At 45.6% G+C, this 25929-nt stretch overlaps 1 protein-coding gene and 1 pseudogene across 5 annotated transcripts; one reads left to right on the top strand and one right to left on the bottom strand.

The window, feature by feature from the left end:
* Positions 1-257: 257 nt before the first annotated feature.
* BCL2L14 (BCL2 like 14) lies at positions 258-24146 on the bottom strand. Of its 5 annotated transcripts, none has more exons than XM_066361157.1 (6): positions 23919-24083; positions 16683-17181; positions 11481-11657; positions 9125-9228; positions 5209-5475; positions 259-1318 (listed from the first exon to the last, which is right to left on the bottom strand). In XM_066361157.1, exons 2-6 carry the CDS (start codon positions 17113-17115, stop codon positions 1262-1264), a joined length of 1038 nt encoding a protein of 345 aa, XP_066217254.1. In that variant the 5' UTR covers positions 17116-17181; positions 23919-24083; the 3' UTR covers positions 259-1261. The 5 variants fall into 5 exon arrangements, with proteins under 5 accessions (XP_066217257.1, XP_066217256.1, XP_066217254.1 ...); XM_066361156.1 differs by having other exon boundaries at positions 271-1318; positions 24016-24146; XM_066361158.1 differs by having other exon boundaries at positions 275-1318; positions 9125-9204; positions 24016-24146.
* Positions 14662-15026, top strand: LOC136405821 (large ribosomal subunit protein eL33 pseudogene; annotated as a pseudogene).
* Positions 24147-25929: the final 1783 nt, after the last annotated feature.

The following is a 25929-nucleotide window of genomic DNA, read 5'->3' on the forward strand; positions in this document are numbered from 1 at the left end:
GGAGTCTCCTTTATCCCTGAGTTGAAGACCTTCGGTGTGGGGGCAGGAAGGAAGAGCAGACCTCATTTTAACTGAAATGGGTTGGGGAGCAAAGTGTATGTTAACAGACAGTTCCAATTTTCTCTTGAAATTGAAAGTATGTCTGAATAACTCGTTCTTTTATTCCTCAAAGGGTTATTAAACACCAATTTTATGTCAGATTGCATGTTGGGTGTTAGAGAGCCAGACCGGTGTTAGACCCTCTAGTTGGAGAGTGTTTTAAAACATTGTTGTGTGTCTTACATACTTACTACTGAACGTATTTTCCTTCCTAAATACCTCATTCTGAACAGTATCAATTTCAGAAAAGCAACCAGTGACTGCTTTGAGAAGAGAGACATTTTCAGCTTAGCTCAGAGTAGCACGTAACAGTGAACACAGGAATACTTGGCACGAAGTACCAAGTCCTGTTCTAAGCAGTTTATATAAATCAACGCATTTGATCCTGACAGGAATTTTCGTACTATTACTCATTGCTTATTGTAATCATAAGATACTCTATGACAGTGGTCTTTCTACATATTTATTTTACCCGCTACTAATCATTACACTCCCACAAAAAATAACAAAGAAAGTTCCATAGACCTTGAGAGGCAATGCCGAGCTCACTGAGAGCTGAGGGCAGTAGGAGTCACTGTCCTCTGCCAAATGGAACTTTTTCAAACTGCCAACGAACTCTCCCAGAGAAGTGAGTCAAAAGGCAGATGTAGAAGTGTTTCCCCAAACTAGTGCATATAGCAATAAACCCAAATCTCTCTGAGCTACATCTACTGACACGAACAGCAACGTCTTCCCAGAGGTAGGCTCAAGACAATGTCACGAGGCCATCCCAAGTGGCGTTTAAAAAAATAGTACTGAAACCAAAAAGGAGGCACATGCACAATTTATCGTCTCACCCTCATGAAGTAGCGAATATCTGTAACACACTTTCCCTTAAGGTGGCCAACAGAGGCGGGACAGTGGTTTCTGTTCTGAATTTTTGAAAGAAAATGACCTCTTGTCTTCCGAGATCTCCTCCCACACCTGGTGAAGGGCCTGAAACACAGGGGTGGCCAGGCCAGGCTACCGCAGTCTGTGAGCTGGACACAGACAAGTCCTCCGGATTCACAGGACCGATGGTTTTGAAAACCTCTTCGTCTGCCACGTACGTGTTTATTTTCTCCTAGAGTCTCCGCAGAGACCAATGGACACAGGACTGCAGTTGGCCAGTGGGTATTCCAGATCACACAGCTTCTGATGTTTCAACTGCTTCTTCCTGTGGTATCCCAAGTACTTTTTCCTAGAAGGGAAAAAGAGCAATAGATTCTCAGAATTCCAAGTTTGACTACTCACTATTGAAGTGAAAACATATGCCTGTTAACTCTGCTATATTCTCCCAGGTACGACCCAGGACTCAGACTCTACATTAGGGTTTGGGGAAGGCTTGGAAAGGTGACCGGCACCCTTGGTATGCCTGAGAGGAAAACTCCAGCTAAGGACTTAAGTTACATACCCAGTGCTAACAGGCTAGATGCTGCGTCTAAAATTGAAAAGTGTAGCTATGGGAAGGCTGATGACTTACCTTTCTTTTTACAAACCCCTCTTTTTAGGGTGCTTTGGAATGGCTGAGGTTATAGGACCTCACAGTAACATGTGAACATGGAGCAAAAAGGGCCAAGGAGTGAATTAAAATCTCATGGTAGGTGGTTTAACCTGCTTTGTGAACAGAGTTGCTATTTCATTCATTTGATTGGTTGATTCATTATTCTGCAAGTATTGGCTGAACATCTATGGTGTATATAAAAGTAATGAGAGCGCTGAGAGGTAAAAAGAGGCATCAAATACATAATTTTTTTTCAAGAGAGACAGAGAGACAGAGAGGAAGGGAGAGAGATGAGAAGCATCAACTTGTAGTTGTTCATTGATCGCATCTCATGCATGCCGGGGGGCTCCAGTGTAACTAGTGACCCCTTGCTCAAGCCAGTGACCTTGGCTTCATTCCAGAGACCTTGGGCTCAAGCCAGTGACACCTCACTCAAGCTGGTGAACCCGCACTCAAGCCAGATGATCCTACATTCAAGCCGACCACCTTGGGGTTTCTAACATGGGTCCTCAGTGTCCCAGGTCAGTGCTCTGTCCGCTGCTCCACTACCGGTCGGGCAAAATACATAATCTTGCCCTCACCTTACAGATTTGCGGTTTGGTTGGGTAGATGAGATGCGCCGTATGAAACATGGGATACTGAGGGACAAACCCTGAGCCCCCGAAAGCCTAGGAATTGTTTCTTCCACACAGCTACAGGGACATCCTAGAGAGCCACCAAAATACCCGAGGTGAAAGGAAGTTCCTGAGGCTGGCCACTCAGTGTTGTCCTTTTTCCTGTTCAGGGAAACTACACACAGGTCTCGGTCCTCATCTCCTCGTCCTTGTATAGCTCGTATCAACTCACAGATTTTTTTTTAAAACCAACATTCTTATTTTTTGCAACTCTTTATCACTTGGAAGAATCAGTCCCTTCTCTCTTATTCTTTTCCCCTCCCTCTCCTAATTTCCAGCTTTGTGCTCCAAGTTAAACCTGATTATGGCCAAGCCTTGAAATCAGGATTTATGATGACCTGGAAAAGTAAACTAATAGATTTTGAATTGAAACTACAAATGATAAAGAACTAGTACCATCAAATTCTAAAGCCTTTGAAAATTCCCTTTATTATGTCTACTGAAGAAACCATCTATTTTCTCTAATTAGATGGGGGGTTTTTCTTTTTAGCACTAGCAGCCAAATTTTTTTAAAAGAAAATAAAAATGTTTGTATTTTTTTCCTCTTTTTATTTGCTTAGTAGAATTAGAACCACTATTTTTTCATAACAGATTTATTGAAATATGCCTTAAAATTCATCCTTTTAAAGTATGTAATTCATTGCCTTTTAGTCTATTTACACAGTGTGCAACCACCACCCCTGTCTGATTTCAGAACCTTTTCATCACCACAAAAAGAAACTCCTATTCACGAGCAGTCAATCCCCATTCCCTCCCCCTACGCCCCAGGAAGCCACTAATCTGTCTCTATGAATTTGTCTGTTCTGCACATTTCATATAAATGGAGTCATTCGAGAGATGGCCTGTCTCCTGACTGCTTTCACTGAGGAAACCATTTCCAAGGTTCATCCATCTGTCAGTACTTCATTCCTTTTTGTGGCTGAATGATATTCTATTGTATGAATATGCCGTATTTGGTTTTTCTTTCCACTGTTCGTTATTGAGGAACATTTGGGTTCTTTCCACGTTTGGCTTATGAATAATGAATGCTGCTGTGGACAGTCATGTGCAAGTTTTTATGTGAACGTTTGTTGTCAGTTCCCTAGGATATATACCGAAGGGTGAAATTGGTAACTGTATGTTGAACATTTTGGGGGACTGCCAACTTGTTTTCCAAAGGGGCTGGACCATTTTAGAATCCAGCCAGCAACATGCAGGGCTTCAAGTTTCTCCTGTCCTCATCAACACTTGGTTTTTTTGTATGTTTTTTTTTTTTCACTTTAGCCAGGCTAGTGGTGTGAAATGGTATCTCATTGTGGTTTTGATTTGCATTTCCCTAATGTTGAAATGAAGATCTCAAGCAAACATTTTGTCCTATGCTCATTGACCATTTGAATATCTTCTTTGGAGAAATGTCTATTCAACTCCATTGCCCATTTAAAAAATTGGATTACTTGTCTTTTTATTGCTGAGATTTAAGTGTTCATTACACAGTCTGGATACAAGTCTTTTCTCAGGTGTACGACTTGCCAATATTTTCCCCCATTATATGGGTTCTCTTTTTATTTTCTTGATGTTATTATCCCTTGAAACAGGAAAATTTTTAATTTTGCTATAGTCCAACTTATTTTTCTTTTCTTGCTTGTGCTTTTGGTGTAGAACCACCCTTGTTTATAGAACGCCTTTGGCATTTCAGCCACATTAACTCACTAAGTAGACTTTTAAGAACTGGCCTGTGAACCGAACTGATACTTATAATCTCTCTGGGAAAATATATTAACAGGACCAGCCATGATGGTGATTTACTGTATATAATTATAGTGCAAGCGTGGAGTGTTGTAAGAGGTTCAGAGGCTGATGAAGAACTTGAGCTAGAGTGGTTGGGACAGGCTCTGGGCAGACGAGGGACATGAGGGAGTCCTGGAAGGAAGAACAGTTAGAGCTGAAATGATGTCCAGGGATCTGAGTTCAGGCAGCTTGAATATAGAATACTTCAGAGCCTTATATGTTCAGATCAGCCATGGCAGGGCTATCATACCCGGTGCAAGAGTGGGCGCTGGGAAAGAACAGAAGAGTGGGTGAGCTCAGCGGGCAGCCACTGGAGACCATGGCTGGCACTTCAGTCCTCTAGGCAAGATCAGCCATACTTTCTCTCTGGTTGCCAAGAGACCAGGCCTGTTTGGAGGCCCCAGGGTCACGCTGGACATAAGCATTCCAGGAGAAACAGGATTAATGACAATGTGGAGGAAAGCCTGTCCTAAGTATTTTGACAAGGTTGACCTTAGGAGGCCATTTTGAACATGACAGTGGAAGGAAATCTCCAGGGATGGGGACAAAGGGTGAGGGGGGTTGAGGCTGAGTCCTGGGGGTGAAGAGAGCTGTGTGGTTTGCTCTCAGGACATTTAAGACAGATGAAAATGTAACTGTTTGCTTTTTCGTTTGTATCCAAATGTCCCTATCATAATTCTGGGTCAAAGCAGCAACGAGGAAGATGTCATTGTCACCCCAAATCTGACTTGAGGATTAGCTCCACATCCTTTCAGTGTCTGAGAGTATAAGGAACTCCTTGACTCATTGCCAGACATCCGCTGCCTGCAAAACTCGTGGACACAGAAATTATATCTATCTAAACATTTCACCTCTCAACATCTCCTAATTTCCTGTTTTATCTGACCAGTCCCTCTCCTCTGACACCCCTGCCCCAAATACCCTCTGGGAGCTCAATAAACATTTATTGACGATCACTAAAAATATGTTCCCATCAATGGAATACATCTCTTGCCACTCAAGTGTTCTAAACCCATGAGAACTGCTTCACGGATGTGTTCCCTTCACTTAGAAAAATAAAACAAAACCTAAAAACAAAAACTCAAACTTTCCATCCATCTACTCTGAGATCTGGGAAGACTCAGTTTTAAAATGACATGCACTTACCCAGCCACCATGCCGCTGGATCCCAGGTGAAAAGTTCTCTTTCAGGTACTTGGTTCCGTAGCCTAGCACCCTGTTCACAAAGGGCTTGTCAAGGGTGGTGAGCTTGGCTGTGATGTCGATTACAAGAGCAGCCTTAAAGCCCCCAACTTTGACCTCTGATTCTCCCCTGGTATCGATGGCCCTTAGGAACTGGTCTGTGATGGTCTTGAAAAGGGAGTAGTTCAGCAAAGCCTGGAGGGTGGCCATCAAAGCCTTGTCTTCCTTCATCTGTGTACAAGAAGATGAACATTCAGTGGAGCATCTTGGCCCAGAAGGACAGACCACCTCGCTTAACAGTGGACCCCTAACACACCCAGGGGAAAACCCTGGATTCTAGTCTCAACCACGGCACTGTGTCCTGCAGAACTGGACCAGCATGTGCCTGCTTTGTGAATTCACTTCGTCGGTACAAATCCATGATGAAACTGAACAGCCCATTCATTCCACATTCAAGGAATGTTTCCTGAGGCTTTACAGTGGCCAGGGCTTCACTCAAAGGGATCAGTCTAGTGACAATTACAATAGAGTACCAAGTGCTTTGTCCGCCCCTGGAAATCACTGTCTTGGCTCAAACCCCTGCTCTGGCTCTTCCTAGCTGTTCACTCTTGGGGAAATCACTTAACCTCTCAGCTTCAGCTTTGTCCTCTCTACACCAGGACGGTGACAGTAACTGTACGATAGGTAGGTGATTGAGAAGATACGTAACTCATTGCCCCGCATGGACAAGTGCGCCTGAAACATTAGTAATATTTCAGGACGCTGTGGGAGGACAGGGACGTCAGAGAAGACTAGCCAAGGGGCACATGTTCACTAGAAACAAAACAAAACTTAAACCCAACCCTAGTCCATTGATTCCTGTCCATGGTTCTACCCATTCTATTTGACCTCCCCTAGTGTCTATCCATACCTTGAACAACAACAACAAAGGATTGCTTCTGCCCCTTTTGAGAAAAGCAGGGCTCGTGTCCTAAAGGCAGACATCCTCCTCCTGATGTACAGCCATCCTCGCACTATTAACAGGATGGCTGCCAGGTGAAAACAGGTGATAAGCTGAGCAGGTTTTCACACATATTGTTTATAAAAGGGATATCACAGGGCTGAGTCAGATGCTGTGGAAAGATTTTGGTGGAGCGGTGTCCTTTATCTGAGCCCCCAGCCGGCCCAAGCTTCCAGGATGCACTGGTGCCTGTCTGACTGACAAATCTGAAGCAGGAATGACCACACCAAGAAGGGACCCCTCCTAATCAGTGACCCAGTTGAAGAAGCTAGACTCAAAAAACCTCAGTAGGTGACTGGAAGCCAGGACTCGGCCAGGACAGGAAAAGAATCACATGGCAGAAGGAAACTCCTTTCAGAGAACCCTGACCCTGACCCTTGCCTCTCCCTTCAGGAGCATCTGGCTCTGGCATCACAGGGAGGCGAGGGTGCGGCGGCATGTGCCGTCTGCGATGAGCAGCTTTGCAGACACCCCACAGTCATGGTGGGGCCCCTCCCCATTGTCACTGTCCCACTCTGGTCACAGCACACCCACACAGCACAAGTCAGACCCTTCATGAGTTCCTGCCAGAGTCCTCTGCGAAGTATCACCCGAGAGGGCGGGGCAGTGGTAACGTGGTGTGGGGGGAGCGGCTCTCTTCCTAAACAGAGGGTGGCCTTCCTCCTGCTTCCCGCCTCTCGCCCCCCTGACCTACTGCAAGTCATCACCAGGAAGGCCAGGAAGGGGGTGGCCATGAGAGCTACAGAAGCTGTGAGCCATGTGGACATCTAATGAGTCCCCCATTCAGGTACTGACCCCCTGGCTGGCTATTGGCATCTACTTGAAACTCTTCTAGAGACAGGAAGATCATCCCTTCAGGAGGCGGCCATCAGCTCTGAAGGGCAGCTGCAAGGGCTGGAGGGTTTTTGTTTTTTTCTTTTTTGAGAGATAGAGACAGGAACAGGAAAGGAGATGAGAAGCATCAACTCATAATTGTGTCAATTTAGTTGTTCTTTGTTTGCTTCTCATATGTACCTTGACCGGGGGTCAAGCCGAGCCAGTGACCCTTTAATCAAGCCAGTAATCTTGGGCTTTAAGACAGCAACCATGGGATCATGTCTATGATCCTGTGCTCAAGCCGGTGACCCTGCACTCAAGCTGGAGACCTTGCTCAAGCCAGATGAGCCCGCGCTGAAGCCGACGACCCCAGGGTTTTTGAACCTAGGTCCTCAGCCTCCCAGGTTGATGCTCTATCCACTGCGCCACCACAGGCCAGGCTGGAGATGTTGGTCTTTTTTTTTTTTTTTTTTTTTTTTTTGGTATTTTTCTGAAGCTGGAAACGGGGAGAGACAGACAGACTCCCGCATGCGCCCTACCGGGATCCACCCGGCACGCCCACCAGGGGCGAGGCTCTGCCCACCAGGGGGTGATGCTCTGCCCCTCCGGGGCGTCGCTCTGCTGCGACCAGAGCCACTCTAGCGCCTGGGGCAGAGGCCAAGGAGCCATCCCCAGCGCCCGGGCTGGAGATGTAGGTCATTTTTAAAATGGGGAGAAATCAGTTGCCCTGCAACGCCTATCCATTTATGCTAGTTTTGGAGAAACACAGAGGTGTCCTTAAGTCATGTACCATGTTCTACTTCCTGCTTCCTCTGGACCCCATGTGCACTCTTAGCCTATGGCTCAAAGTTTGTACACCCCCTTCTCTTCAGTCTCCAATCCCTGGTTTTCTCACTGATTCTCATTCTGCACCATCTCCCATGCCCTTCACCAGAGGCGGATTAAGGTCGGTTGAGGCCCCTGCACAGAAAATATTGGGCCCCTTGAAAGAGAGAGAGACAGGGAAAATAAAAATACATGTTAACCCTATTTTTAAATAAAAAGTTGTATGTACTATTAATGTTAAAAATTGCACTTATGAAACCAAACTTGGTGTCATTAGAAAGAAGTGTAAGGTTGGGGTTTCGCGGGGCCTTCAAAAGTCAGGGCCCAGGGTGCGCGCCCAGTGCGCCCACCGTTAAATCCACCTCTGCCCTTCACCACCCTGGTCACCTCCCACTGGGCACGCCTCTGACAAGGGCAGTTAGAGAGCAGCCCCAGAGGACGCTGTGACTAGGGGAGGAGGGTGGTTGGCCAGTCAGTGCCGTCACCTGATATGGCCTGCAGAAGCCCCCTGGGCCTGACTGCTTCCCCATGGACCCTGGCCAGACAAGGAAATGGGTCCCCAGCCCAGCCCCTGACTGACAGGCCCTAGAGACTACTCAGTAGTCTGTGGGTGACAGACATGGAGGAGGTGGGGTTCAGAAGCCCTTCAGGGTACCACGGGAGCCTGCTCACCACCTCTTTAGCTGAAGGCGCCTCTCACATGTTTCTAATTGGAATGACGGTCACAACTTTTTAATGGCAAGAAATCCAAAGTTCCAAGTAACACTAACTGGCCTCCCCAACCGAATTGCTAGGAGAGACCGTGAGCCGAGAACAGTCCAGCCACTCGAGGGAAAGGTTTCAGACAGGGCTCCCGCCTCGGAGCAGCTGTGGGCCACATATCCCGGCTGCCTCGCCAACACCCGAGTCTCAGCTTCCCTGAGGATCAGTTACATGGGGAACTAGATTCAGAATTCTGTTCAGCAAATTGTAATTTATTGGTGTCTTTTCTTACAATAACAAAGTTACTTTCTTTGTTTCCAAAAAATTCCAAGGGGGCTCCAGAAGGTTTACTTATGTTTTCCAAAGTGATTCATTTTTGAGAGGCTGCCAGCGTGGAGCATTTTGACTCCAAGGGAAATAAAATTTAGGACTAAGTGGAAACCAGACCTAAAAGGAATACAACCTGGAGTGCAGTTCTCATCTGGTGTGCCCGGGCCCGGGCACCGAGAAGTCACGTCAGCTCGGGGAGCTCCCTACCTCTCTCTTCATCTGGTCCCCGGAGTACTTCAGCAGCTCCACAATTTTGGCTATACTTTGGTTTGTTTGGTCTTCTTTGTCTGTTGGGAAAATCCCAGTCGTTTCTTTCAAGAAAAAACAATCAATCTTAAATTTTCCCAGCGACATGGCTAAGCCTAGTTAGGGATTGAGGAAGACAAGTGCTTCATAATTCTTAGCAAAGGATCTCTTACCTCCCTTTTGCTGATTAGGCACAAACCTTCCCAGACACCCTCTCCTTTCCTTTCTTCTTCTGTCTTCCCTCAGATCCCCAGTTCTCACCATGTCATTCGCAACTCTATTGACGGTAACAACGTTGTCGAAGGCGTCCGCTACACAGAATCCTGTCTCTAAATATATTTAGGAGAGGCCCTGGTCGGTTGGCTCAGAGGTAGAGCATCGGCCTGGCGTGCGGGGGACCCGGGTTCAATTCCCGGCCAGGGCACATAGGAAAAGCGCCCATTTGCTTCTCTCTACCCCCCACCCCCCTCCTTCCTCTCTGTCTCTCTCTTCCCCTCCCGCAGCCAAGGCTCCATTGGAGCAAAGATGGCCCGGGCGCTGAGGATGGCTCCTTGGCCTCTGCCCCAGGCGCTAGAGTGGCTCTGGTCGCGGCAGAGCGACCCCCCGGAGGGGCAGAGCATCGCCCCCTGGTGGGTAGAGCGTCGCCCCTGGTGGGCGTGCCGGGTGGATCCCGGTCGGGCGCATGCGGGAGTCTGTCTGGCTGTCTCTCCCCGTTTCCAGCTTCAGAAAAATACAAACAAACAAACAAACAAAAATTTAAATATATTTAGGAGAAATTTCTTTCTGGTCTTTTGGGCTTTTCCTGAGCAGATGGTGCTTCTTCCACACGAACATCATAAATCTCCATTTGGAGAATTAAACTCATTTCTAAACCCACCTTATTTTCCTGCTGTTTTCTTTTTATGTTATTTTTCCCATTTGACATATTTTAGTATACCAAAATGTATACTTTGTATGCAGTGTCTTTTCAACGTGGGGTATAAGTCAATAAGATTAGTAAGTTCTTCCATCCCAAGGACTACAGTGGCTGTCTGGTGTGCGTGTCGGAACAGGGGAGGGGAGGTAGGACAGAGGACATGGTACAGAGAGAAAGGCCAGGAATCCCGAGAAAGGCCAGGTACAGAGAGGACAGCATTTCTTGCTTATGGCATAGTCTCTGAAGTCACGGAGTCCTCATGTTTGCTCCAGACAAAAGGGAAAGAGGCCAAGACATTAATCTAGCACACTAAGTCCCGAGGTCAAGTGAAGGGCAAGGTAAGTGGGAAGTCTGAGATCCGAGCCACCTGGGGGAAGAAAGGATGTGTCTCCATCATCCACATGGAGTTTTTATCTGACACTGCTGCGTCTCCCGGGGAAGCTGTAACAGCAGCCCATGCTTCCCATGCGCACAGAGGATAGAACCTCACCTCTGCTTAGTGGAGGGGCCCTGCTCTACACTGCCTAGACACACACGATAGCAATAAGGTGGAGGCACTTTGTTTTCAGCAGACTGAGAGGTGTCCAGCTCCTTCCTCTAAGCCCCGTTGGTAGTTTGTGGTCCCAACAGGACAGCACAGGGTGGATGCATTCACCACTCTGCGTCTGAGGTTGGGAGATACCTTTGCCTTCTGCTCTAGCTACTGCAGACGCAGGACCCACCTCTGCCCCCTGCCCTCCCCTGGGGTTTGAGGACCGACAGCCAGGAGAGAGGGCTGTCATTAGTGAGGGATTGCAGGGCCGAACTTCCCTTCCTGTGACTCTTGGTTCTGTTCCCCTTGACTCCAAAATTCCTGCAAGTCTAGTGGGATCTTGGCCCTAGCTATTGCTACAGTTTTGGTGACAATGGACCCAGTCTAGTCGTTAATTCTCAGTTCTGCTTCATGTTCTGCACCTGGCCTGGTGTCTCACACACACACCCTACTTTTTCACAGGAGCCCAAGGCAATATTATAAACCCCTGGGGCATGATCTATATATACCCTCTGCACTCCCACGAGTAAACTGGGCCCTGGCCATAGCTAACACAATGAATTCTAATACTGCATTTCCCCCTATGGACAAAACTGATAGCGTGCTTTGTACTTCTTCCTCTCCTTCACTAGACTTTTCTTTGAACTTAGCAGCGAGCGTGGCATGTTGCTTCCATCTGTTGGCATGCTCCTGTTGGCCAGGGCTGGTCCCTCAAGCTGAAGGTCAGTGCCTCTGCCATCGAGTTCTCGGTCCAGGTCAGCAGAGATTCCTCAGCTACGCAGCGCCGAGCTGAGTCAGTACATAAATGTGTGTGTACCTCTGCCTGGGAAACACTCGGCCCGACACAGACACGCAGAGGGGAAGGTTACCTTTTCTTGCGCTTGCAGCTCTAGGCTGGGAGCTCAGGCCCAGCTGTTGGAGAGCCGGCAGTACAGACCTCCCTTCAGACGTGAAGCTTCCTCCCTGGGTGTGCGCTTCTGGAGGTGGCCAGGAAGAAACAATTTCGGCAACTCGGTTGGCAATGGAAGCTACTTTGGGTTCCACAGCTAGAATGAGACAAAGTGGTGCTGGGAGGTCCTTCCCAGAAGAACTTGGTCAAGCTCACTACAATGCACCATTGCCCCAAATGAAAGAGCACTCTGGAGGGGGTGGGAACCGCTCAGGAGTGAGGGCAGGGCTGGCGTCCCTCAGAAAGTGTTCTGGCAGGAGCGGGTGGGGAGGAGTCCACAGAGCACTGAGTGCCACCTGGAAACAACTGTCCCTCTGTACCCTCTTTTTAAATCTTGCAAAATTAGGGTCCCCTTTCCCTTTCGCGAGGGAAGAAACACAAAAAGGAGTGCCTGGCTCTTTGCTGAAGGAAATGCTCATTATGCTTTCATTTTTAGTCTTTTCTTGGACATTCATTATATAGTAGAGAACTGGCCGTTATGTGCATGGGAGGGCATTCAATAGTTTGACAAGCCTGGGGGTTGGTCACTCAGGACAGATAACTATCCGGGCTCACAGGCCATATTCATTACTCAGGTCCATTATCAAGTAAATACCATACTCCCCTTGCTTATAAAGTCACGTGTCTCCTCTCTCCCTCAGGTCTACTGGGAAACATCCAATTAATGCTGATAGGAAACAAGGGCACATCAAGTCCAGCCCATGACCTTCAAGAATTTATAAGCTGGAAAAAGAGCGTGTCACGCATTTGCACACATAACAAGAGAATAAAGCATTTTGGGACCTGAAGGTTTAAGTAACATTGGCCCCTTGAATGTCATAGCCGGAGAAAGACAAGTCAGCTTTGCCCCGGGTGGGGGATGGGGTTGGCGGGGTGGGCAGGTGGTGTTGCTGAGTTGTTTGGGAGTAAAACATTCATTGTGGATTCATTATTAAGTTCTTAGCATTTAGAAGCTTGTCCGAGCTTTGTCTTTGATGCCACATGAAGCAATTGAGTCGCGTAATGTTTGAAAAACATTATTTAATTTACAGACTTGAAGTCACGGAGTGGGTTCGGCTGAAAGGTTGAGGTGCCCGGAAAATTCCTGGGCTTTATAAATCAGGAAAGGTAAGAAGCAACGCCTGGGTTTCCAGAGGGACTGTGTCACATTGGTTTTGACATCCTACGGAGCCGCAAAGGTGACATCTGATCCTCTCTCCCTGGATTTTTCCCCAGCATGAGAGCTTTGGTGCTATCCCTTCAGCTCCCTGGGCAGTCACTGAAAGGCCATGGAGACTAATGCTCTGTCCAGTGCTTTGTCCGTAATGTCTTAAAATTTTTAATTTTATTTTTTATTTTTTATTATTTATTCATTTTAGAGAGGAGAGAGAGAGAGTCAGAGAGAGAGAGAGAGGAGAGAGAGACAGGGGGGAGGAGCTGGAAGCGTCAACTCCCATATGTGCCTTGACCAGGTAAGCCCAGGGTTTCGAACCGGCGACCTCAGCATTTCCAGGTCAATGCTTTATCCACTGCGCCACCACAGGTCAGGCAGGTGTCTTAAAGTTTTTGTTTCTTAAAGACTTTATTCATTTTAGGGTAGAGAGAGAGAGAGGAGGAGGAGAAGGAGAAGGAGCAGGAAACATTAACTCCCATATGTGCCTTGACCGGGCAAGCCCAGGGTTTCAAACTGGCGACCTCAGCATACTAGGTCGACACTTTATCGGCTGCGCCACCACAGGTCAGGCCTGTCCATAATGTCTTTTTTTAAAAAAGATATAATGGCTTCCTTAAAAAGTTATTTTTCATGCTCCATTCATAGGGCTCAAAAACAGATGGGTGAATTAGAGAGGACTAGACAGGTCCAAGACAGAAGAATCAATGCTTCCTTTCCCATTTTAACAACCAACCAAATATACTTTCCACTCTTGAGTCACCTTATTGCAGCCCAAGCAGCCTCCTCCTAAACTCTGACCACCCAGGGTCTTTGACAAGGAAATGGCAAGAGGCTGGATCCCGAAGCTAATGGGAACCTTCTTTCGCAGTGTCCACAGGACACGGGAAAGAAAAGCTTACATTTTTTTTACCTCTGTAACCTTGGGCAGCCTGTCTAGGATGGTCAGTGCACGGTTCTCTCACCAGAGGCACACTGCACCCATCTTGCAGCCAAACAAGGCAGATAAAGGTCCCAAAGGCTGTGTCCTTCCTTATCCCCCCTACCTTACCCGCATGTGGCAGTGCAATCACAAGACCCCCAGCAAATACAGAAGTACCCAATCTGACTTACCTGTGTACAGTGTATCAATTTCTATGAGTTGCTTTGCATTGGAATGAGGGTTGCGGATGAAATATGTGGGGAAGAAAGAACCATAAGCAAACATACTTGGATTCGGAAGAACTAGCTCCAGTTAAGAGTCCTATTTTGAATACCTTAATTTTAAACACTGAATAAAGGAAAGATTCCCTTCTTGTCAGAGTAGGTTTCCCCTGATAGGCAAGAGGAAATTGGATGCGGGAAGGTGGAGAACAGAAAGGCTGCCCATTTTTGGCATTTATTATGAGAGATCCTGGTGGGGCTACGAAGAGCAGGCTTGGGAAGGGGCCATTCAGCCTTTGGCCCGGGGCATTTATTTTTAAGAGAAGGGGCAGAAAGTTTGGGAGGCATTTACAGATGGTTGAGAATGCTATTTCCCACCCAGTATCTATTTTCTTCTTCCATAACAGACTCTTGAAATGTCAGCGCTAGCCATGGATACCATTGAAAAACTACCTCAGTTAAGAAGGGCCAACGAGATGGAAGAAGTTTCAAGAAAGCACTCTAAAAGGGAGCTGAATTATTGAGAAAGACAGTACCCTTTTATCTTCCTTTGCATCCTCTGTTTTACTGTGTGAAATGTACGCATGATGGCTGGAGTCCCAGCAGCCACCTTAAAAGATAAGGTCACTTTGAGGTTGGAAGCCAGTAGCTGAGGGATGGCAGAGTAAGAATCCCTAATGACAATGGAACTACTGTGTCAGGCCTGGGTACCAAAACTCGGTCTTTATTCATGAGCAAGAATAATGACCTCTGGGCCACCTGGGAGCCTGCGAGGCCTGCCAGGAACAGGACATCTATAATGACAGCCATGTTTGGAACGTGATGGTCCAAGGCCATTTCTGTTGACTATAAGCAGGGTCTCTGGAACAAGAGGGAGCAGACAACTCTTCTTAAAATTGAAGGTGTTTATGCTCAAGATGAAATTGAATTCTATCCAGGCAAGAGATGTACTTATGTGTACAAAGCAAAGAACAACACAATGACTCCTGGTGGCAAACCGAACAAAACCAGAGTCACCTGGGGGAAGGTAACTCATGGGAACAGTGGCGAAGTTTGTGCTAAATTCCAAGCAACATTCTTGCTAAGGCTGTTGGACACAGAGCCTGTGTACTGCTGTACTCCTCAAGGGATTTCAACTTACAGGACAGTAAAGAAATAAAAGTGAATTTGTAAAAAAAACAAAACAAAACCTCTCTATTATTTAAGCCACAGTTATCTGAGTTTCCCATTACACGTATGTTGCTGAGCCTAATCTCAAGTGTGACATTTCACATGTAGTCAGTCATAGCTGTGGAGAAACAAAAGATTCACAAGTAAAAGAACCGGGGTTTGTAGTTTCTAGATTTTCGTGTTCAACATCCATTTTTCTACATTGTAAGGCCTCTCACTACTAGACGTTGGACTTGGGACATCACCTCATAGTTCTCAGTTAAGCCTGGTGTCGGAGTGCTGGAAATGGCAACCCAGGCTAAACTCTGACCTTTAGTTAAAAGGACCCAGGTGATGCCAACTGCCGGGCTCTGATTTATATGTGGCAAAATAGAAACAGAATTCAAGGCTCTCCTGGGTCTTACCCAACATAAAACTGGCTAACCACCCACACAATTAACTAAACAAGAAAGCAAGGGAAAAAAAGGTGTGAAGAGAGGATAACTGTATGAAAATGTTTACAGCTAAGTCTGCTTAGGAGGTCAGCATTTCTCCTTTGTAGGGATATCTATGTATCTATATAGAGATCTTGACGTGTTAGGAAATTGAAGAAGGTCTAACAACACTTCAGTGATATGGAGATACAGATTGTCATTTATCTCAGGAAAGCCAGAAATTTAAAGGCTGTAAAATCTTCTTCTGTCTCCTGGCCAAGTCCAAAGAACAGGCCAAGCAGAAAAGCCTATTTCGATGCCTTTGAACGGCTTTCTCCATAGCTCCATAACCATGCCCAGCAGGGGCGTGCTGTACCCCTGGGGACAGGAGGAGTTCCCCAGCTCATCCGACCCTCACTTCTGTTCTTAAATTCCATGTCTAATGGGCAATGGAAGCTTTCTTGATCACAGTGAATGATCTAAGCTGCCCATGTGTGAGTTGTTCCTCAAGTAAGTCAGGACACTCCCAGGGTTTAAAGACTGAGACATTGCTGCCACCTGTTGACTAATTAGAGATAAATTACACCGTCCAGTCAGCCCAGCAGGACGGGGCTTTTCTTTTGAAATCTTGGCGTTGGGCAATAGGCATTGCTGAGGGAGAAGAAGATGCTTATGCCAAGGTTTGTGGATGAGGGCAGCATGAGGAAGCCTTTCCCTTTCGTGAGAACGTCTCACTCAATACAATGTATTTTGTCCCACTGAAGGGAGATGTGGTCAAAATGCTTCTCAGTTGTTTTTTTAAAGAGTGGTTTAAACTTTGAAAATTATTTCTGTATATAGCCACCCGAGCTTTCCATCTCTCCTCGGAGCTAAGGAGGATGAGATACCCCAATGTACAGATGGAAACACAGAGGCCCAGAGGAGGAGCCGCAGCCTGAGCCCCTGTCTGGATTGCTTTCCTTTATGCTGGTCTCTGGCAGAGGCTGAGGCATCTGGGTGGTCAGCTTGTTTGTAGACAGTGGAGCCAGAAAACCAATCCCATCACCTTTCACCTCCATCCTCTTCCTTTCTGCTTAGTCTTGGAAAAGTAGGGCAATTATTATAGAATAATAGTAACTTGGGAAACTGAGGCACAATGACTGCCCTGCCCAAGGCCATGTTACTAACTAGGAGGAGTTAAACTGTCCTGCACACAGAGAAGGCAAAGATTTGTTTGCAGGAAAGAAGTGATCACCCAAAAGCTTACCTTCGATCTCTAAGGGCTGTTGCGTGGTAGAAAGGGACCTGGACCATTGCTGAGTGTGAAGACCCTGACATTCCACTCTCCTGGGATCCTTAGCTGGGATCTCCGTAGCTGAGCTCTGGGATTCTTCCTCCTTGTCTGCTGCTCCAAAGAGGTTTCTCCAAGAAGACATTTTCTTGGCAAGATTTGTGGGCTTCTCCGTAGATCGGGCATTTCTGCAAGACCACAATGCCATTGTCCATGACTCTGTTGATGTCCAACTCCCCTGCCTTTGGGACAAGCTTCTTGTTCTCAGCAGCTTTGGCGAGAAGACAGCAGACTCATTCTTGAAGGCATGGTGCTTTGCATAGAACTCCAGGATTTTGAATTCTATGCTGTTTGGGCCATAATCGTCCAGGGGGATCTCCTCCAGGTTGTTTGCACTGGTGGTGTTCATGTTTCACTTGCAACAACAAAGTCCAAAAGTCCACTGTGGCATTCTCTACCTGTGAGCTGTCTACTCCTTGTAGGTCAGGAGAGACAGGGGTAAAACACAATGAACATTTATTGAGCACTTCTTCTGTTTGTTCTGGGAGGCAAGGGTTGTCAGAGGTGGGAAAGTCAGGGTTCTTTTCAAAAATTCAGTCTTATAGAGATGAGGAAGAGAGACACGTACATAGATAACTCCAAACAGTGAGCTAGGACTGGAGCAGAGATGCAGAGAGCCAGGTGAGGAACATGGGGCGGAACAGACAGCTGCAAATAGAGGGCGAGTGAAGGCTCCTCAGAAGATAGAAAGGGTTTAGGGGGGGTGGATGGAAATTGGGGCTAAGAACAGGAGGGACAGAGGAGAGACTATGGGTGAATTGAGGATGTGTTTGAAGGGTGGTGAGAGAACTGTACGGCATAAGCATGCGCTTTGTAGTTAGTTGGGACTCGGGGATGTGGAGGGACAATGAATGAAATGGCAGTTGGGCCACGTTATGCAGACTTTTGAATGTTAGGCTGAAAGCTTTGCATCTGCTGTGTTGGTCAATCAGTACAGTTCAAAAGGAGCCCTAGAAAACAGAAGGCGGAAAAAGGTCTTCTTGGGAGAGGGTGTGGGGCAAAGGGAAAGGCTACAGGAGAGGTAGATATCGGGGTGTGTGGCCCTTCCCACCTTCTCTCCCTTCTTCTTTTAATGTCTACTTTATTTAAAAACTTTTCATTAAAATATTTGTATTAATTAATTTTAGAAAAAGAGATTTGTTGTTCCACTTATTTATACATTCATTGGTTGACTCATGCATGTGCCCTGACCTGGTATCGAACCCACAGCAATGGCATCTGAGCTACCCCACCAGGGCCTACCCTCTACTTTAGCTGGTATAGATTTCCTTGTAGTTCTTGCCATATTTGGTATTCCATGTAAGATTTAATCTAAATAATCCTGCCATAAATATATACAGTGGTACCTTGAGTTATGGAGTTACGAACAGACCAACATACAATTTTTTTTTTTAAGATACGAGCTGTGACTCGGTCCATATTTTTGTTCAAGATCTGAGCGAAATTCCAAGATACAGAGTCGTGATTCGGGAAACTGCTGCTAGTTGGTGCGTTGGCGCACGGGTCCAGTATCGGCAGTTTGATATACAAGTTGACTGACATAGGAGCTCGGTTACAGAACAAATTAAATTTATATCTCAAAGTATACTTTTTTTATTTTATTTATTTTTTTACAAATTTTAGATGGCAATGGAGAGCTTTCCATTTTGAGCAGAGATTGATGTGATCACACACATGTTTTAGAAAGACTGATAGAAAAAATAACTGATGGGGATGGAAGGGCATCATCTTTATTTTCATATGAATAAACAGATACAATAAACTGGCTTGTTCAATTTAAACTCTCATGAAATAATTCCTTTTCTGGTTTCCTGCCAGGAAATTATTTCTTTTTATTAACAGTCTACTTTGCTTTCTTCTGTTGTATGCTAAAGACTTCTTTTTGTTCCATATGCCAGAAAGCCCAGATCTGCCAACTCTCATTGGATTAAAATTTCACAGGCAGTTGATGTACTGAAAGCATCTTACGCTCCTCAGACTATAGCAAATCCCGGCCATAGCACTGACTAGTTATGTGACCTGGACAGGTTACTTCACCTCACTGAACTTGAGTTTCCTAAAAGTTAGTTGAAAATAATAGGAGTGTTGTGAGGATACAAGGCAAAGCTCAATTTTTGAGCAATGGCTCAAAAATGGTGGTCACTATTTTTTTTTTTTCTAGTACAACTCTCATCCCAGACCTTCTGACTCTGCCTTTGAGGTGGCTCTTAATCATGTTCCCTTCTTCCCTTAATGGTCCTACTTTAAGGCTATCTTTGGGCATATAAGCTGCTGTGACAAAAACTGTAGTGATAGTAATTGGATCAACTGGCCTATCTCCCCTTTTCTTTCCACTGTACCCTCTCAGACCAAGACTATCTTGTAGAGAAATGGGACGGCGACTGCAGACAGGGTCTGAGGCAGTGTGACGCTGCTCTGATAAATTGGACTGGCTGTCTGGGGACCAGAGGGTCAGGGCTGGCTCAGCTTCTAACCTGCAAAGTCCTTGAGCGAGTCACTAACTCCCTTTGGTCCTTGGTTTCCAGTCTCTAACTTTTCTCCCTGACTCTGTGGTCTATAGGAGATGAAATACCTCCCCTGCAAGTCAGTCAGATGCTCCCCGTTTCCATCAGGGTTTCCTCCTCTTTATCTGGAGTCACACACTCAATGTATGGAAGCTGTTCACCTGAGGAACAGCTCCTTGGCCAGGCCCTGAGAAAGAACTGACATTTTCTATTTATAAAATGCAATTCACGTTATCTAACTTGCTGACCATATAAGGATTACATGACAAACTGTCAAAACCCTTCATAAACTGTAAAGCAACATTGGAAGCATTAGTCTGTAAAGAGTATAGTGGTTAACATGTTGGTCCCTTGATTCAGATAACCTAATTCAAATTCTGAGTCATCTGTTTATTAGCTGTGTGACTGGGTACATCTCAATTTATTTGTGCCTCCATTTTCCCATCTGCAAAATGAGGATAAAATGTCCTTCATTAAGTCAGGATGTAGATAAAAAGAATTAGTACATATAAAGCATTTAAAATTGTGCATGGTAGATGATAAATGAGCAAGAATGATTAGTATCATTATTCATTAAAATTATATTATTTTAATAGGCTGCTTTTTGTAAGGAAATTTTAGTGTGTTTATAAAAGCAAGCTTATTAAATATAGCAATTAAGAAAACTAATGATGTGCAAAAAAAGGTTTAGGACAAAATTAATACTCTTCTTATAGTTTTCTATAGGCCTTTATATATATATTGTGTGTATATAAGTATATCTACTGTAAGATATAAGGGTTGGGACTTAGCTGGCTTTCTTAGCATCTGCCACAATACTTGACACATAGTAAATTCTCCATAAATATTTGATAAATGGATGAAAAATGATTCTAGAGCTGCCAGACAAACTATGGGACATCCATTTTAGATTAACAACACACTTTTTTAGTATAAGTATGTCCCAAATATTGTATGAGACATACTTATACAGATGCTCCTTGATGGGGTTACGTCCAGATAAATCCACTGTAAGTTGAAAATATTGTTAGTCAGAAATGCATTTAATACATCCAACCTACCAAACATCATAGCTTAGCCTAAATAATATGTGCTCAGAACATTTACATTAGCCTATAGTTGGGCAAAATCATAAAGTGTTTAAATATCTCATGTAATTTATCATGTGTATCTCTTTTGCACCATTGTAAAGTTGAAAATCCAAAAGTGAAACCATCATTAAGTTGGGGACCATCTGTATTTTAAAAAAGTATTGGTTGTTTATCTGAAATACAAACTTAACTGGGCAGCTTGTATTTATTTTTTTATTTTTTTAAATTTTTTTTCTGAGATGAGAAGCGGGGAGGCAGAAAGACAGACTCCCACATGCACCAGACTGGGATCCACCCGGCATGCCCACCAGGGGGTGATGCTCTGCCCATCTGGGGCGTTGCTCTGTTACAACAGGAGCCATTCTAGCACCTGAGGCAGAGGCCACAGAGCCATCCTCAGCGCCCGGGCCAACTTTGCTCCAATGGAGCCTTGAATGTGGGAGGGGAAGAGAGAGATAGAGAGAAAGGAGAGGGGGAAGGGTGGAGAAGCAGATGGGTGGTTCTCCTGTGTGCTCTGACCGGGAATCGAACCTGAGACTTCCACAAGCTAGACTGACGCTCTACCGCTGAGCCAACCGGCCAGGGCCAGCAGCTTGAATTTTTATGCAAACATGGCAACCCTATGAGTAAAAAATGTTGCTTAGAAATATTGAGATCTGAGGTAGGTGTGAGCAAGTAAAGTGGGCCAAAGGTTGAGACCAAGCAACCCGAGACGAGAAAGAGAAGGCGGGAGGTGTGAGAGCTCTGGGCAGTGGCCTGGTGTGGAAGGGGCTGAGCCCAAGCAAGAGCCCTAAGCTCAGGAGAGGATTCACGAGGTTTTTAATTTGCATTGGGCAGCTCAGGACACTGCAGACAGGAAGTACATTTGGATCCTATAAGAATTACATACTGGGTAGAAAGATGAGCCCTCTCCTCAAGCCGTAACACTATGCTTTGGAAGAAACCTCCATGTAAATTGAAAAAAAACCAAAACACTAAAATCTTTCTAATGTAGTATGAGGACTTAAAAGTTTTGTGTCTGTGTGTGTGTCTGTGTGCGTGTGTGACACTGTTGGAGAAAGGCAGGGTCAAACTTATTTAAGAAATAAATTAGCTGATTCAGGAGCCATGTCTGAAAAGAGGGAAAACCACTGAAGCAGAGAAGGACCACACAATCCTCCTTTTGTGAAATAAATTTCTGTTGTTTTATAGGCTGTAAAGGAAGGGAGTACTCGGCCTGAGCAACAAGCAAGGTCAAGGGTGAGAGAGGAGCAGCGAGCACAGCCGTGTTCAGGTGGCGGTCCCCCAGTGAACGGGCACAACCGCCCGGGGCCAACCCGCCCGAGGGGCTGAGTGAAGCAGGGCGGGTGCTGTGAACAGAGCCTGGAGAGCACTTGGCTAAAAGAGGATACATGGAGACCTACAAGTATTAGTTGAGATACTTTAAATGCATTTAACAAATGTAGATTTTCTCGCCCTTACTAATCGTCATTGTGAACTAGGGGAGAGCGACTGTGACATGGCCAGCTAAGTCTTATTTTTAAAGCAGCAATGAGTTAGGTTATCACATGTTGGATCCCTCTGGTCTCAGCTGTTCCTGTTGAAAGTGAAAACCCAACTTCTGGGTTTTGGAAACCTACATGTAAGTTTTGTGCTTCTATCAGCGGGGAAGCTGTGGCCGGGCCCCTGAGCTCTGATTCAGAGCGAGGAGGGAAGAACTAGCTCCCTAAGGAGACCCATGAGGCTGGTTCAAATTCAATGAGGGACTCAGGGGACACGAACACCCGTCAGCCCCTATATTTACGTACTCTCTCCTTATCTGTAGCAAACGACATAAACCTACTCTCAACAGCACAGTTACACAACATCTTCTGAGGGTTTTCTTTCCCTCCCAGAGAGTTCCTTTCCCTCAACCCCTTAAATGGCCAAAGTCCTCGGGGTCTCCTCCAGCCTGTCCCTTAGGAGCCCACACAGTGGACCCTGCTGAATGGGTACTGGCTGTTCAGCTGGGGACCCTGAAGCTGCAGGGGAAACACTTAAGCCCCTGTTATTGCCAGAGACCCTTTCGGGATTTTTGCAGCTCTGGGTTTGTTGAGGTTAGATTTCACTTCCCTGAGGGAGACTATGGCTGCGTGACTGGGAGAAGCAGGCTGCCAGGACGAAGGCCAGAGTGAGCTGGACAGACTTCCACTGGGTTTACTTTGCATCGCCTGTCCCAGGTGTGAGGGGTGTGGAGGTCCCCTGGGGCAATGGGTCAGCAAAAGAGTTGCTTCCTATTGTTATGGACATAGATGAGGCCCGAGTGAAACTTAGTGAAACTTACCGGTGTAGAAACTCATTGCTACAGGAGGTTCCCGGATGACATGATGAGCTCAAGCCTCCCCTTGAGCACACCCTATTCCTCCAGTCGGCTCTTTTCCACCCTTCTCCAAACTTCAGACCTTTGAGGAAATTCATCCCTCCTCCCTGCTTGTTGTCTTTGGGTACGTGTTCTTTAAACCTCAGCGTGAAATGAAGAATGTGGTAAGATGCCTTCACTTTCTACAACAGAGGCTAAACTTAGAGACAGAAGCTGAGGCCATAGTAATCAAACAAAAGGACTAAGGCTCTGATGGTAGGACTGAGGGAGCAGGACACAGAGAGGGGGGAGCTTTCCAGAGGTGGGCAGAGGAATTTCCCATGCTCTCTGCGCCTGGTACTCAAGGAAGTCCCTAGGGGGTCTGCCAGGACTAGACCTTGTGCCCAAGTTCCCACAAGATGCTCAGGACTCTGGGCTCAGATCCAGGATTCCCGTAGTTAGCCCCATCCCTGCTCTCGGGAGGAAGTCAGCATCTCCATGGGCTACTGACCAGCTGTTATGTCATCACATATCTCATAACTTGATGAGAAGGAACTGCATCATGTTAGAAATGATTCAGCCAGTTATATCATCTTTTTAAAAAAATTTTCTTTTAGTGAGAGGAGGGGAAGCAGAGAGACAGACTCCCACATGCGCTGTCACTGGGATCCACCTGGCATGCCCACTAGGGGGCGATGCTCTGCCCATCTGAGGATGTTGCTCCATTGCAACCAAAGCCACTTTTTAGCGCCTGAGGTGGAGACCATGGAGTCATCCTCAGTGCCCGAGGCCAACTCGCTTGAGCCAGTCGAGCCATGGTTGCAGGAGGGGAAGAGACAGAGAGAGAGAAAGAGAAAGAGAGAAGTGAGAGCAAGAGGGGGTGGGGTGGAGAGGCAGATGGTTGTCTTTTCTGTGTGCCCTGATCGGGACTCGAACCCAGGACATCCACATGCCGGGCGATGCTCTACTACTGAGCCAACTATCATCTTAAATGAACTATTCCCAACCTTATGTAGCAGAGGAGACATGAAACAGAAACCTAAATATCTTCTTTCCTTTTCCTTGAAATACCACTAACTAGATTCTAAGCTGTCATTTTGCTTTTTGAGACTTACATGATAAGAACTTTTTAATAAACTCAATAAACATCTCCCCTAGTTAGATAAACCAATGAGCAAAACCAGGACGGAAGACCCAACTGTGTCCTCCCGGGAAGGCTGAAAATGAAGCCTGCTGTTACCTGGTCCTGAGCTGTCAGTGGTTCCTCCTGCTTCAGGTAGGTGACAGTAAGGATATTTCTATACGTGAATCTCCCCTAAGTTTAAGAAGAAACTCACCAAGTCTTCCTGGCTTCGCATTTGGGAAGGTTCATGTGATCTAAGACTTCGTCTGGGTGTAGCCTCTTCAGATTTAGGACTAAGGTTGAAGGAAGGCTTAGGGAAGGACAGCCACTTCCTTGTTTAGTCCTGCCCACAGGTTTTTAACTGAGGGAGTGGCTGACCTTCGCCCACGCGTAATTTGACTCTAAAAGGGGTTCTGCAACTTTTTTTTTTTTTTGGAGTTGGCAAGTCCAGGTTCTTTATTTCATTTTATTAAAAAAAATTCTTTATTGAATTTATTGGTCATCAAGGATGGTCACTGCTCTTCAGGACAATTACGTGGGTGTTTTCCTATCTGACAGTGTTTACTTTCTTTCCATTTATTCTGCTCAGCAAATGTTTACTGACCTCCTAACATGTGACAGGTACTGTAGAAATGCTTAATTTTAACTACATTGAGAGTCAGGTGTTATGACCCTCTGAGGCTCAGAGAGGTCAAATATCTTGCTTGTGGTTTTTACTAGTTGAGCTGAGTTCCGAACCCTGGTCTTTTTGGCTTCACACTATATCACGTAACCTCTCCTCTGAGGATCAGAGGTTGTAGTCAAATGGGACCACTGGGAAAGCTTTAAAAATGGAAACTAACCCTAGCCATAATGAAATTCACAAAAAAACTAATTTAAAGATCATATATCAGAATTTTTGGGATAGAATTCCCTATATATATGAAAGAAGAAACACTTCAATACGATTTTGCACTCTATCCAATTTCTTAACTGAAATAGACATTTATGGCCATATTTGTGATCATGAAACTATGTGTGCTGGCTGGTCCAAATGTGAAGGTGAAGAAAGTGTGAACAATGGAAGAGGAATTAAGACTGCTTACATGTAAGTGAGGAAGAACTGTCTGTTAAATATTAGGCAAAAGGATCCAGGGGAGGTGAAGGAAGAGTGGTTGTGGAAAAGTCAGATCTCTGGCGATACAAAGTGAACTTTAACCAGCAAACTATTACTTATTGCACATAACCTGTGTCTGTCTAAGCCCCTTAAGGGGTAGTAAAGAAATATTAAGAATGATTTTTCTTGTTATAAAAAAGCAGTATTTTGAGGAGGATGAGATTTGAAACAATTCAAGAATCAACAAGTGCACAAAATTAATAACTAAGTCACATAGTAGGGATTACAGTTGCTACTGGAGTTCAGAGTTACATCTCCATGCCACTGGTTGTAGAAACCATTTAGAATCCTATCAGGTTCTGGCAAGGTACGTACATAGCAACACAGGAAGGGGCAGGTGGTACAAGGAGGCAGATGCATTGAGAACAGAGAATGCCCATTAATCATTCATTTTCTCACATCCCACACCCAACGAGCTGGCATGTAACAGAGATGGGAACCAATGCATGTTTTATATTAAACAAAACAGACCCCACTTTTCTCCTGAATCTAAAAATAAACATAACAGTGTAGAAAACTTGCAAAACAAAAAAGAGCATACATAAAACAAAGACCACCGTGATCCAGTCATTCAGTGATGAATACTGTTAAAGTTTTGGTGTATTTCCTTCCTTCTATGATAATAATAGCTAACTACCTTTCAAGTGTCTGCCCGGTCCACTGCCTTTTCCCTTCATGCTGACCCTGCAGCCAGGTGGACAAACTGACCCTTAATCCTATCCAATCGGACAAGAAGTGGTGTTGGAATTGCTCTAACTGGTCCAGCTGGAGGGAAGGTGGGTGATGCTTTGGGTAGCAAGATCACCCTGGCACAGATGCAGGATATAATTGTGATCGGAGATCTTAACTACCTTGAGGTGTGCTAAACACTCCTGATTAACAAAGTGAATCTCATACTTGATGCTACTGTCATCTCTTAAAAGAAAGCAATGGTGATAAATGTTTTCTACGCTTGAATCTTATTTACACTTG

Source organism: Saccopteryx leptura, chromosome 1 (genome assembly GCF_036850995.1).
Source record: "Saccopteryx leptura isolate mSacLep1 chromosome 1, mSacLep1_pri_phased_curated, whole genome shotgun sequence".
Taxonomy (NCBI): domain Eukaryota; kingdom Metazoa; phylum Chordata; class Mammalia; order Chiroptera; family Emballonuridae; genus Saccopteryx; species Saccopteryx leptura.